Below are 14,110 nucleotides of genomic sequence, written 5' to 3'. Positions count from 1 at the left end.
TATCCAGATTTTTCTTAGCTGAGCTTTGGAGTGCTGTACCCAGACCCTTCTAGACTGGATGTTGGGGGGGCTGTCCTGGAATGTGACTTTTATGCACTGGGTCTTTGTGGCGCTTACCAGGCTGGTACTGGTACAGCGTTTTAGTGGATTAAATTTTCTGCTCTCTTCAGTTGACCACAGATGGGTTAATACTGAGAGATTGAGCACTGTCATCTGCTGGGTGAAGTCGCATTATGATTAAGCACATACTCTGCTGCCCTGGCCTACAAGAGCCACAGTGCTCTCTGAACCTTAGTCTGTTCCTACTGCCCACCTACAGTGACTTGGTCACCTCTGGCTGTCTAGGTGCTTCTGGCTGTAGAGTTTGAGTGTATCTTGAGGACTTGCCCTGACATCACTCCCAAACTGAGACGGTTTCAGCTCTTATTAATCGGGGTATGCACCACTTTAAAAAGTATGAATTAGCCTGTTGCTTCCATCAGTGCTATTCCGAATTGGGGATTCTTTAAAACTGCCTAGACCTTTCCAGTGTACCTGCTGCTGTTGGTCTTCCTTTATAAACACTGGAAACATACTGGCAAGGTATTTGTACCTTCTAATCCCTTATCAGTCCTGTACAAATTTGACATGAACGTTGTTAAAATTGTAAAATATTAACGAAGCATCTACCATCCCAGTGGAGAATGCACTTGTCATTAGGGATCCCACCGATAAGCAGATGAATGTCTTAAATTGTTCTCTCTGACCGGTCCTGCTCTACAACCAGCCCTAGCTGTAACCTTTGATTTGTCAAACCCTGATTGACTGGTCCAGGACTATTAGAAGTAATCAAATCACTTTGGCAGTTTATACCTCATCATAAAACTTTAGAACCAATGCCTGTGGCTTTCAGCTATATTGTGGAGGGATTGTTGGTCTACCATTTTAAGTCTTGAATAAACTTCTTGATCAACATGAGGAATCTTTGGCCTAAAGTGTTAGACTGCAAAGCCTGCATCTAAAAGGCTAACCAGCTTGGCTTTTGAGGGACAATGCCTCTTTGGGGCTGTCTGGAATGCCCTCATCAAGGATGCCACAGGTGGCACTGCCAAGAGCTCTTGTTGTCAGCCAAAAAAGCCTAAGTCTTTTCACATGGGGCGGACTCTGTTGAGATCAGCAAGGGAACTGTCTGCTGATCAGTGCAGAGCAGGCAATGAGCCCTCCATGTCCGCTCAGTTTATGCAGAGTGGAAACGGACAGAGGCCGCTCTGCTCTATGAGTGGCCAGGAGGGAACGGACTCCGCTGTCTGTGTTTTTTACACCCGTCGGTTCATAGGGGTGAATGGTTCATCTGATCAAGTCTGCCTAAAACTGACAGGCGGACCTGATCCAGAACCTTTGTGTAAAAGGGGCTAAGTCTGGAAAGGCTCACCCCTTGCTGGGTCCCAGCAAATGTCCCCTTTGTTACTCCACACTCTCAGATTTCAAGTGTGCCTTTTACAGACACTTGCACAGCCTGCATCTTCAATCCTTGGATACAGAAGGTTGTTTTCAGGGACGCTACAAGCTACAGTTTAACTCCCAAGCCTCTCCCAGGGTCATTACTTTCAACTTTCCTGTGTCACTGTACAGATTGGCTGATCTTCATGTACCTTAGCAAGTCTTTTGGAACAGTCGACATTGCCTCTGTCCCTGTGGCAGAATAGTTTCAGGGGGGTTCTACTCCAACCCGTTCAGTTTTAAAGCCAAGAGGAGGTACCCACTCCATCTTGGATCTCCAGGTCCTAAATACCTTTATTCGAGCCCAGAATTTCTGTATGGAATCCACAAATTTCATCAAGGACACTCAGTGACCATCAAGGATACGAATAAACACGTCCCCATTTTTTCAGCGCATCAGCAGTTTTGTTTGTGTGTTCACTTTGCGATGGGTCTTCTAAACTCTAGTTTGTGTCCCTGCCATTTAAGCCTGTTTTCTGCACTTTGAGTGTTCATTGAGGTGCTTTAGTACTAGTGCTACTCTGCTCTCTGGGCTATCCCATTGTTGGATGTCTAGATGGCCTCTTGCTATGGAAACATTTTGGCATAGGTTGTAGCAGCAGTATAGCCCTGACCATCCAGATCTTGCATGGATTTGGATGAATGCTGAAACACATCGCTTGGAGTATCTGATTTTGGTGCCAGAGTTTTTCTGCCCCAGGAGAAACTTCAAAGTCGCCACTCCTGACTCTTTAGAACAGGGTTCACATCACCCGGCTCTTCACTTCTGCAGGAGTCCTGTGGCTAATTGTAGCTTCACAGTTTGAAGTTTGTAGCAGCCTTATCCTGCAACAAACGTTTACTGTTCTTGCATGGTAACAAGGTGTTGAGGCTCAAAACTTCATTCTTAACAAAGGTAGCTTCAAAAGCCTTTCAACATAACCAGGACTTTGTCCTTTTTCCATTCCTGTTTCCTGCATTACCTGGATGTTATGGTTGTGAATTTTTCACAGCCACTTCTTTCCGAAGATGCTGACTTTTGTCATCACTTGACAACCAAGGTACGTATATGGACGTCCTTGGGTTTCAGTGGTTATACTGGGGTGATGCCTGCACCTACAGGCATCATCCCAGTATTGATCTTTTCAGAGGGTGATGGTCTTTTTTGCAGAAGTGATCTGAGTGGCTAATTAGCCACTCAATCACTTCTGCTGGTGGCGGAAGTGGGTGGAACTTTAACATAACTTGATAAACAAAATGTTCTGTAGCAAGAAACATACATTCTAGATCGGGGGTCAGGAACCATTAGATCGCAGGCAGATGACTGGTAGATCACGATCTGAGCTTGCTGCCCCGTCATTCCAGAGCATCAAACAGTGCAATGCAAAGGGACTACTTATAAAGTTGGAGCAAGAGCCGCATAAGCTGATGCTTTCTCTGTAGTGCTAGCTCCTATCCCATGCGGAGTGATACCAACTGCACTCCACCTCTTATCTCGGCTATCGGTCTCCAGAGTGGTGTCAGCAGCAGTGAAGAGAAGATCTTCAGGTCAGTGTGAAGCGATACACTGGGCATAATAGTATAGGGCTGCTTTCATACTGATGCACTGCAGTTTGCCCACAGCTACCTGCAGCTTTACTGTTGGTTTGCTGTGCTTAGCCATAGACTTCTATTACTGTATATCCTGCAGGTTTGGTGCACCTTTTGAAAGCACACCAAAACTGGTGCAGAAGTTTTGATGCGCTTTCAGAAAGCACACCACACCTGCAGGCTATAATAGAAGTCTATGGCAAAGCACAGCTAACCCAAGAAATTTGCTAATGCACTGCACTGCGGCAGGCACTTCTGCTCCCCTGAAAAGCAATCCGAGTGTTTGACGGGTGGTGAGGAAGCTATATGTTGCCTCCTTACCACCTGATTTAAACCCCTTGATTGCCATGCAATTGCTACGTGGTAGTACTGCAATTAGAGGTTTAACCACTTAACAACCGCGCCATAGCCAAAAGACGGCTACAGCGCAGTTCTATAACTCTGGGAGGGCGTACTGACGTCTTCTCAGAATCGCGCACCCCCTGGAATATCCGTGACCTGACCCGGCGCATCACAGATCACGGTAAACGGCGCCCATTTACCACGTGATCGCTCTGTAAAAATGCGGAGCGTTCACTTCTAAACAAGCTGGCACATGCCTGGCCAATCGGTACAAGGAGAGGGGAGAGATCGGTTGCAGCAGTGCTGTGGGCTGCTCAGTCATCCTCGTTCATGCTCAGCCATACCCATCCATCCCCTATCCTTGGCTCACCCATCCCATATCCACGCCACTACAGTGCCCATCAGCGCTACTACAGTGCCTCACAAAAGTGTAATAGGTAGTCAAATTGGATTTATTTTTTATTTTGTACTTTCCTTGTTAGTGTCTCAAGAAATGAGGCCGTCAGTACATAGCGTGATCAATTTTCAGTAATTTGCACCATAGCTTGTAGACTCTATATAACTTTCACAAAGACAAAGTAATATGCACTTTGGGTTATTTTTTTTTTTTTTACCAAAGATATGTAGTAGTATACATTTTGGCCAAAATTTAGGAAGAAAAATAACTAATTTGCAAAATTTAATAACAAGTTTTTTTGTTTTTTCTTAGAATTTTTCATCTTTTTTTCATTTATACTGCAAAAAAAAAAAAAAAAAAAAAAAAAATTGAGTGATTAAATACTACCAAAAGAAAGCTCTATTTGTGTGGGGAAAAAGGACAAAAATGTATGTACAGTGTTATATGACTAATTGTCATTCAACATGTGAGAGCACTGAAAGCTGAAAATTGGTCTGGTTAGGAAGGGGGTTTAAGTGCCCAGTGGGTAAGTGGTTAAATCAGGTGTGAGGAGTTGACACTGCCCGGTGATCTTTGTCTTCTCCCATGTTGTTCAGGTAGATCTCCACCTCTTTAAGGTTGCCTACCCCTATTCTAGATTTATAATTTGCTACAAAATTTAGTGTGCCCCTGAAAATGCCCCCCAGTGTATTGGATTTTACAAAGATTAGATGCTTATTTTTATGTTTTACATAGGCATACCTGGAAAAGTGGCCAGCATAACTTAACTTAATTTTCTGACTTAATTTCTGATGCCAGCTTTGGGAGTTTGGTTCTTCCAGGCAGACTTTTTTATTTTTTGCATTTTGTTGGCTGTTGCTCACCTCTGTCACCTTTTCAATTTTCTGACTTGCTTCCTGTGTCCTTTTCCAGGAGTGCACCTCTGTTTTATAATCATGCTTTTGGTATTGCATGATGGGGGGAGGAGGAGGAGTTACTCTGGGCTGGCCTGCCAAATTTGTTTGCTAGTGTCCAATCCTCCTCCTCCTGTAGATGGCAATATAACCTGACAGTATCATTTTCTGTGTCATCAGTGAACTCTTAAGAGAAGGATTTTACTGCACAGTACAACATTCTTTTTGTATTGAACAAATTCTAATAATTGGCTAAACATTTTTAACAAAATTTAACTTGGTTTATGCCTAGATTTTGGTAGACACAGTTTGGGCTCTTTCCTATTTAACGGATGCTGGTAATGAACAAATACAGATGGTTATAGACTCTGGAATCGTGACAAACTTGGTTCCTCTTCTAAGTAACCCAGAGGTGAAAGTGCAGGTGAGCCTTACAAAGATTATGCACAACACATTTCTATTAAATTATTTCAGTATTTTCTAGCAATGCTGAGTAAGTTTTTGCTTTGTATTCCTCTTCCAGACTGCTGCTTTAAGAGCTGTAGGTAACATTGTCACTGGTACAGATGAACAGACACAAGTTGTTCTGAACTGTGATGCTCTGTCACACTTCCCAGCCTTGCTTACTCATGTAAAGGAAAAGATTAACAAGGTAAGCACTTCTCACTTTCTGTACATGTGTTTACTTATAAGCATCAATTAAGAGTACATTTTAATTTATTTGGAAAGGCCTTGAACACAGACTGTCTTTTAATATCATGTTTTACAGTGGCTTGCGAAAGTATTCGGCCCCCTTGAACTTTTCAACCTTTTGCCACATTTCAGGCTTCAAACCTAAAGATATAAAATTTTAATTTTTTGTGAAGAATCACCAACAAGTGGAACACAATTGTGAAGTGGAACTAAATCTTTTGGATATTTTATATTAGCAATTTTTTTAGCAATTAAACTGAAAAGTGGTGCGTGCAAAATTATTCGGCCCCTTTACTTTCAGTGCAGAAAACTCACTCCAGAAGTTCAGCGAGGATCTCTGAATGATCCAATGTTGTCCTAAATGACTGATGTGATAAATAGAATCCACCTGTGTGTAATCAAGTCTCTGTATAAATGCACCTGCTCTGTGATAGTCTCAGGGTTCTGTTGAAAGCGCAGAGAGCATCATGAAGACCAAGGAACACACCAGGCAGGTCCATAATACTGTTGTGGAGAAGTTTAAAGCCGGATTTGGATACAAAAAGATTTCCCAAGCTTTAAACATCCCAAGGAGCACTGTGCAAGCGATCATTTTGAAATGGAAGGAGTATCAGACCACTGCAAATCTACCAAGACCTGGCTGTCCCTCTAAACTTTCAGCTCAGACAAGGAGAAGACTGATCAGAGATGCAGCCAAGAGGCCCATGATCACTCTGGATGAACTGCAGAGAACTACAGCTGAGGTGGGAGAGTCTGTCCATAGGACAACAATCAGTCGTACACTGCACAAATCTGGCCTTTATGGAAGAGTAGCAAGAAGAAAGCCATTTCTCAAAGATATCCATAAAAAGTCTCGTCTAAAGTTTGCCACAAGCCACCTGGGAGACATACCAAACATGTGGAAGAAGGTGCTCTGGTCCGATGAAACCAAAATTGAACTTTTTGACCACAATGCAAAACGATATGTTTGGCGTAAAAGCAACACAGCTCATCACAATCAACACACCATCCCCACTGTCAAACATGGTGGTGGCAGCATCATGGTTTGGGCCTGCTTTTCTTCAGCAGGGACAGGGAAGATGATTAAAATTGAGGGGAAGATGGATGCAGCCAAATACAGGAGCATTCTGGATGAAAACCTGTTGGAGTCTGCAAAAGACCTGAAACTGGGACGGAGATTTATCTTCCAACAAGACAATGATCCCAAACATACAAATAAACGTATCCAGGTGTTAGAATGTCAAAGTCCAGACCTGAATCCAATCGAGAATCTGTGGAAAGAGCTGAAAACTGCTGTTCACAAACGCTCTCCATCCAACCTCACTGAGCTCGAGCTGGTTTGCAAGGAAGAATGGGCAAGAATTTCAGTCTCTCGATGTGCAAAACTGATGGAGACATACCCCAAGCAACTTGCAGCTGTAATCGCAGCAAAAGGTGGCTCTAAAAAGTATTAACGCAAGGGGGCCGAATAATTTTGCACGCCCCACTTTTCATTTTTTTATTAGTTAAAAAAGTTTCAAAAATCCAAAAGATTTCGTTCTACTTCACAATTGTGTCCCACTTGTTGGTGATTCTTCACAAAAAATAAAAATTTTATATCTTTATGTTTGAAGCCTGAAATGTGGCAAAAGGTTGAAAAGTTCAAGGGGGGCGAATACTTTCGCAAGCCACTGTAAGTATTCAGCACATTGTCCTGTAAGTTTGACTATTCAGGGACTTTTTAATTGTTGATTTTTGCCTACAGATGACTGTTGCCTTCCAGAATATGAATACTAAAATTTTAGAGCGTGTTCACACTGTGAGGTGACTGGCATTTTTTTCACACTGGATAAACCCAGTCACTTAGAAAACAGACGCGGTTCATTTTTTTTTTTTTTGTCAGCTACAAGTACCGTAGCTGCTGACTTTTAATAAGGACACTTACCTGTCCAGGGAGCCCGCGATGTCGGCCCCCCGAGGCCGATTTGCACACTAGATATCCAAGTACGAGGGGTGGTCTTTGGTTTAAGACCACCTTGTAAAAGTGGGTAGAAATCCGCTTTAACAGGTTATTGTGACTTTGTCTCATATTGACATATTATGGTTGCATTTTGTGATTTAGGTATGATTTGATATGCAGTATGTATATATTGCAGGAGGCAGTCTGGTTTTTGTCCAACATCACTGCAGGAAACCAACAACAAGTTCAAGCTGTTATTGATGCTAACCTTGTGCCAATGATCATACACTTATTGGATAAGGTGAAGTTGAATGTGATTTTTGTTGGTGTTTGTGTTTTTTTTTTTTTTTTTTTTTTTTTTTTTTTTTTTTTTTGTAGCTCTAACATGAAGTATATCTTAAATATTGTGTTTTGCATTTCCTTCTGCACAGGGTGATTTTGGAACTCAGAAAGAGGCTGCATGGGCAATAAGCAATTTAACGATCAGTGGAAGGAAAGATCAAGTGAGTAACTTCTCCCCTTCCTTTCGTTTTCTGATTTCAAAAGATATCTCCGGTGACTGAATTTTATATAAAATAGACTGTTGGCACTATATAAATCCTGTATAATAATGTATGCACCATTTCCATATCAGACACAGCTGCTGGTAGAGTGTGCTGTGAATTGATTAGATCAGGGGTCTCCAAACTTTTCAGTACACGCGCTACTCTGTATGTGTTTAGATCTAAAATTTTTACTTGAATCTTTATGTAAAAATGATAGTCTCCCCTTTAATCAGAGTCCCCTTCAGCGTCTCTCTTTCCACTGTAAGGGTTACAGAGTGGCTGTAGCAGAAGGACAGGAGCCAGGTGATGAAGCATCCCTGGTCCTTGCTTCTGTGATTGCTAGGGCAAAGAATTGATTTCAAGGATGTCAGAAGGGAGAAGTGGAGACCATAGGTATTTTCAGGAGTTTGTCAATTAAATCTTATGTAATCAGAACTTGAAGCTTGGGGTTTTTTTATTTTTTATTTTTTTGTATGATTTTTCTTGAAGCTTTCAAGAATCTGTCTGAATGTGTTTGCTTTGTTGTCACTATAGCAAATGACTATAGTCAAAGGACAACAGGAAGGAAAGTGTAGTCATTACAGTGTAAAATGTACTGTGTAAAAGGTAAGTTAATGTAGCTAAATCAGCTGATGCGTTATGACTTTTCAGTCAGCTGGATGAGATTTGTGATTTTTAAATTGTGATGGTTTTCTGCTTGTAGGTGGCTTATCTTATCCAGCAGAATGTAATTCCTCCTTTCTGCAATCTGTTGACTGTAAAAGATGCCCAGGTCATACAAGTAGTGTTGGACGGGTTAAGCAACATATTGAAAATGGCCGATGATGAGGCTGAGACCATAGCCAACCTTATTGAGGAGTGTGGAGGTATGTTATACATGCAGACCAGCTTTGCGTTTATCCCCATTCTTACATTTGCCTTGCCTACTCCCTTTCCTTATTTTCCACCTGAGGCATTTTCATTGGATGGGGAATGACAGACTCCAGTAATGAAGTGATGGTTATAGGTAATAACTGTCTGCTTTTAGCCAAGACATTCATGTTTAGGAGTTTAGAGGAATACAGGTTCACTTAAACCCCTTTTATATACCATTGCCTTTTTATATAATGGGCCTTAGCGCCAGGAGGTTAGCACCATCAGGTTTTGTCGAGGAGCTTTAAGCATCCAAAACAAGTTTAAATGGCTCTGCAGAAACCTGTCCCTGAAGTCTAACTATAACCCATCCCTTTAATTGAACCACAGCCCATTCTCCCAGGAGTTCGGCCCCCCTGCTCCTTCTCCCGCCACGGGGCCAATTAGAAAGCGTGCATGCGCAGTAGGGAACCAGCAGTGAAGCTGAAAGGCTTCACTGCCTGGCTCCCCTACCAGGAATGGTGGTGGCAGCACCCGGGAGTCGATCCGAAGATCGGCTGGGAAGCCGACATCACAGGCTCCCTGGACAAGTAAGTGCCTTTTTAATATTAAGAGTGGGTAGCTACAGTAATTTGTAGCTTCTGACTTTTAATTTTTTTTTTTTTTTCATCCAGGCTGGACCTCCTCTTTAATGTTTTTCTATATTTGCTTGAATGTAGAAGGTATTAACAATGCATAGAATGGAGAAGAGGCTCTATGCCAGATGCATAGTTCTTCAGTTATCATTACATAGTAAATAAATCACTAAATTCTGAGCCATTATCTTCCTATGGTGGCAAAACTTGCCAGGGCCAAGTCGTTTTTGTGGTGTTAATTTTTATTTGTAATATAAATGGGCGCCCAGTCATATAGCTCATGTTGGGGGGGTTTCCGTGGGTTTGTTTCGTCTTTTGGGAAAAAAAAGTTTTATATAAAATTTCACCCTACCCTTTAAAACAGGTTTGGAGAAGATTGAACAGCTGCAAAGCCATGAAAATGAAGATATCTACAAACTGGCTTTTGAAATAATTGACCAGTTTTTCTCATCAGACGTAAGTCCAATGCTTGTGTTGCTAAATTTGTCCAGACAAGCTCTAGAAATAAAGACCATGTCTCTTGATTTCTAGGTATATGGTAATGTTAACAACTTCTGCAGGGTTGTGAAGCAGTGATTTCTTTGATCATGGAAAGTATTTTAGGTATTGTTTCACTTTGCAGTTTCAGTACTTGTCACCGCGGCCTGTTTAATGTGATTGTAAGGGTTTGTTTAAAAAAAAAAAAAAAAAAAAAAATAACAAACGTATCATACTTTCCTCCACTGTGCAGCTCGTTTTGCACAGAGTGGCCCTGAACCTGCTCTTCTGGGGTCCCTCAGTGGCTCTTGTGGCTCCTCCCCACATCAGATAACCCCCTAAGAGAAGCGCTCTCCCAGGGGGGGTTACCTTGCAGGCGCACTCCCGAGTCCAGCATTTGGCGTCCATAGAGGCATAGGATGCATTAAGGTGAAAAAACACGTAGGTTTACAACTCCTTTTAAGTCAGTTGCTGGGTTACTTGTTTACTGATAGGTGTTTAAGACACTGGAGCCTCTGCTTACATCTTTTCTTTCATGCCTGCCCCCAGCCACTACTAGGAGAAATAAAACCGAGTCAAACTTTGTAAAGGGATAGATTAGCAGTTTGTTCTTAACTGTAGCTCCTGCTTGTGGTGGTCTGGAGCAGCTGCAATGGTTAGGGAAGATGTAAAGTGACTGCTTTCAGGCTGAGGGTCCCCTTTGTAGGCTTGTTAAATCCTAAAAGCATCATCTAGTATTATCTCTGCCACCTGGTTGTAGCAGGTAAAGAGGAGAACTGGCTTGCATAGACTTGCTGGGGAGGAAGCTGTTTGAGCAGAGCAAGCTTGCAAGGTTTATGCCAGTATTGTGAAAAGTTTATCTGGGATAATAATCTTTAAACATCCTAATAAAATTACATCAGACAGAAGTCCTCTGGCTTGAGGATTGGTGTATTTGTAATAGGCTATTCTCAGAAGGATCTCACTAGCTGCTTGTAACCCTGTAGTAGTGCGTCCATACATTTTTTTTTTTTTTTTTTTTTTTTTTTTTTTTGAATTTTATTTGGCTTAATTGTTTTTGTTTTTTTGTTTTTCCTTCCTTTTTTGGCAGATTGATGAAGATTCTAGCCTTGTTCCAGAAACAATACAAGGTGGAACATTCAATTTCAATTCGTCTGCCAACGTACCAGCAGAAGGGTTTCATTTCTAGGAAGATTTGTTGGAAGTTAGGTACAGTGCAGCACTGAAAACTGGTTTGATCCATCAAGCTTGGCTCATGGGATCTGCTGCTGCATTAAATCGGAGACAGAAATGTGCAGACTTCATTTGGATGACCGTAAAGACCAAATGATGTCAAGATGGCGAGTGGGTGCGAGTGAGAATGAATGGCAAATGTAATGAAAACTTCACACCGAATGCTTATATAGGTTGTGCAGAGGAAAAGGGCTACAGGTCAAAGATCTTCAGTGCCTGAAATAGATCATTGATCTTACAGAGCAAATGAGGAAAATGCAGTACACTCATCATCAAGCCTTGTAAGCATAACAAGAAACCTATGGGTAGGATGCCCACGTAAGTCCAAGGAGAATAAGCCCAGGCCTTGCTAAGAAGCTCCGTATGAATGGACAGCATTGAATGAATGTCTGGACACAGTGTTGTGGAGCCAGGCTCATCTTACGAACGTGAGGCTATTCACTCATGAAGCAGACTCCCAGTCCAGGAGTGGCGTGTGTACGAGAGTATGGGTGTGGTGCTGTATGTGGACGCATGCAAGCTTGAATCGCCTTCAGGGGGATGATACTAAACCTAGAAAATCACAATAAGTTCATAAGTGTTACCTTACACTGGACATGAAAACAAAGACCGGTATAGCAGCAGATTTTGGTTTACTCCTACAGCCTGTGTGCTTTCTTTTTACTTTGCCTCAGTCTTTCCTTTCATTTTAGTTTCTAACTTGTATGGCTTGTAATTTTTTTTAAGTTGCTTATACATCAGAGTTGGAAGAAGGCAACCCTGTGCATTTGCACCAGATAAAATGGTTGTTATGCAGTCTGTTCCATATCATAAAAGCTGATTTGTGTACAGGAATTTTCAAAGAACAGGATTATCCCTTTGAAATTTTTTTTTTTTTTTACCACCTCCCACCCCCCCCTGCAGTACAAGCGTTACCGTACGTGAACGTGTAGAGCAACGTAACGAGTGGTTTAAGCGAAGCAATCCTTTCATTTTGAAATATAACATTGATCTATTTGCATGTGGAAATGGACAGCATAGTTTATTTCTAGATCCATTTTGTTCAGTCCTGTACAAATTGTTTCAGTTGTGGTAGAAGCTGTGCTGTATTACAACCCTATTTGTTTTCAGGCGTTTGTTTTCTATGAAAATGATATGGAAACCCACAATGGTATTTGGTGCATATGTACTGCTACATTCAGACTATTAGGAGGTGTGATTATCTGTATAAACTGGTTCATGGTTTCACCACCTTTGCTCTGCCTAGGCAGTCTGTTTTAGAATTTGTTTTATCTTTTAGATGTAGGCAGCCATGAACAATCTATTTTGAGCCACTTTAAAGAGATAAACTTTGTATCTTTTAAAACTTGCATTGGCTGTACAGATGCAAGTGTCTTTATTTTTTTTATTATTTTTTTTTTTTTAAATTGGCAGACTGCCTCTTTCAGAGGTAATGCACACTAAATTAAAAGCAACATAAATGTATTTGTATAACTAGCTGAACTCTTTATAAGGTGGCTCATTGTAGGAATTGCTGTGCCTTCCCCTTGAGCACAAGTGTTGCATGAACAACAAGTTGCTATGATAAAACATACTGAGTTAGCCACCATGAGCATCATTATCTACTTTTGTGTTTAAAGTTAACTGGTGATTCTGAAACACTGTAGAATGGATACAGATTATTTTGTGATTATAAACTTTGTTGGATTAGAATATTTTTGCAGCATTCCTTGTCATCTGAAACATGGTTAAAGTTTAAAACTAGATTCAAAAAAGCTTGTAAAATGTAGAAGACAAGCTAGGCTGTCATGGGGAAATAAAGAGTAATCCTTACGACAAGCTTTGTCCTAATTTTATTTTCTTCCTCTCATATTAGACCACCTTAATGTATAGACATTAAATCTATATATTTAAAGTATGAATTTTGCATACCTTAACTGAAAACCTACACATTATTATACATGATTTACAAAGCACCAACCGTTTGCTCAGCGCTGTACAATTTCAACACTGTTCAATACAGAAGGAATAGGAGGGCCCTGCTCCATGGAGCTTACAATTTAAATATTTAATACCATGTAGTCCTGCTTCATTACCTGATGGACCCTGTCAACAAACATGATTTCCATTATGTTATGGGATGATTTCAGCTTTGTGTCTTGGTTACATGTTTCTATAAGGAAACAAAATGGACCAGAGAATTGACTCTCAGGGAAAAGAATGAAAATGCAAACAAAAATGGACACCAAAATTGCCCTTAAGGAAATCCTAGGCAATGCCAGTTCTAATATACTATGGGCAGCCACTGCTAACTTGTTTAGCAGCTAGCATGTTGCACAAATTACAAATCTGCTAATTCAGTGACAATGTGCAACACTTTTAAAGGGATTCTGTGATGCACTAAAAGACATTCTCTGATTTCTTGAACGGTGTACTAGCTACAAGTGAACAACATATTGAGGCCGATCAGGCTAGGTTAATAAGCCCAGCCATTAAAATGGCAGCTATAACTTTTTTTTTTTTTTTTTATGCATTTAGAACTGAACTCTGGCCTTGCCTTCCACATGTGTACAGGCCCCTTTCCTGTACTAAAATAGCTTTTTCTGATTTTTCACTGCACACCTCTCAATGTGCATTAAAAGCCGCCGTAGCAAGTCGGATATATAGCAAGCTGATAACATTCAAACAATTGTAATAGATGTGGTCAATAAAGATACGAGGAATTAAACATTCACAGTGCTGGAGAAAAAAGTGAACCCATAGACTATTTACATCAAAGGAGTCGTTTGCACACCTGGAGTCCAATTAATGAAATGATTGTGGAGGTGTGGCTTGGGAGCTACTTTGATAAGACACTTAAACATTTTAAGAATGCTGTTCATAAGGAGCATCAGCTGATGTGAACCATGCCTCACAAAAGAAGTCTCTAAATAGATGAAACCAAAAGTAGTTGAACTGCATAAGGCTGGTAAGGGATACAAAGCCATCTCTCTCTTAGGCATCCATCAGTCAACAGTTAAATTGTTTATAAATGGAGACTGTTTAGTACTGAGCTAATCTTCCTAGAAACAGGTGCC

The 14,110-nt window shown here is 41.1% G+C and overlaps 1 protein-coding gene across 1 annotated transcript in view; it reads left to right on the top strand.

Moving 5' to 3' along the window:
* KPNA4 (karyopherin subunit alpha 4) overlaps positions 1-12,872 on the top strand; it is a 56,436-nt gene extending 43,564 nt beyond the window's left edge. The window contains exons 11-17 of the mRNA XM_073626115.1: positions 4,973-5,104; positions 5,204-5,332; positions 7,509-7,613; positions 7,744-7,815; positions 8,561-8,723; positions 9,709-9,800; positions 10,912-12,872. Coding sequence (XP_073482216.1) covers positions 4,973-5,104; positions 5,204-5,332; positions 7,509-7,613; positions 7,744-7,815; positions 8,561-8,723; positions 9,709-9,800; positions 10,912-11,010 — 792 coding nt within the window. The 3' untranslated portion in view covers positions 11,011-12,872. The remainder of the gene's footprint in view (positions 1-4,972; positions 5,105-5,203; positions 5,333-7,508; positions 7,614-7,743; positions 7,816-8,560; positions 8,724-9,708; positions 9,801-10,911) is intronic.
* The last annotated feature ends 1,238 nt before the right edge of the window (positions 12,873-14,110 follow it).

Source organism: Aquarana catesbeiana, linkage group LG04 (assembly GCF_042186555.1).
Source record: "Aquarana catesbeiana isolate 2022-GZ linkage group LG04, ASM4218655v1, whole genome shotgun sequence".
NCBI classification, from domain to species: Eukaryota; Metazoa; Chordata; class Amphibia; order Anura; family Ranidae; genus Aquarana; species Aquarana catesbeiana.
This window is presented reverse-complemented; position numbering and strand designations above follow the sequence as displayed.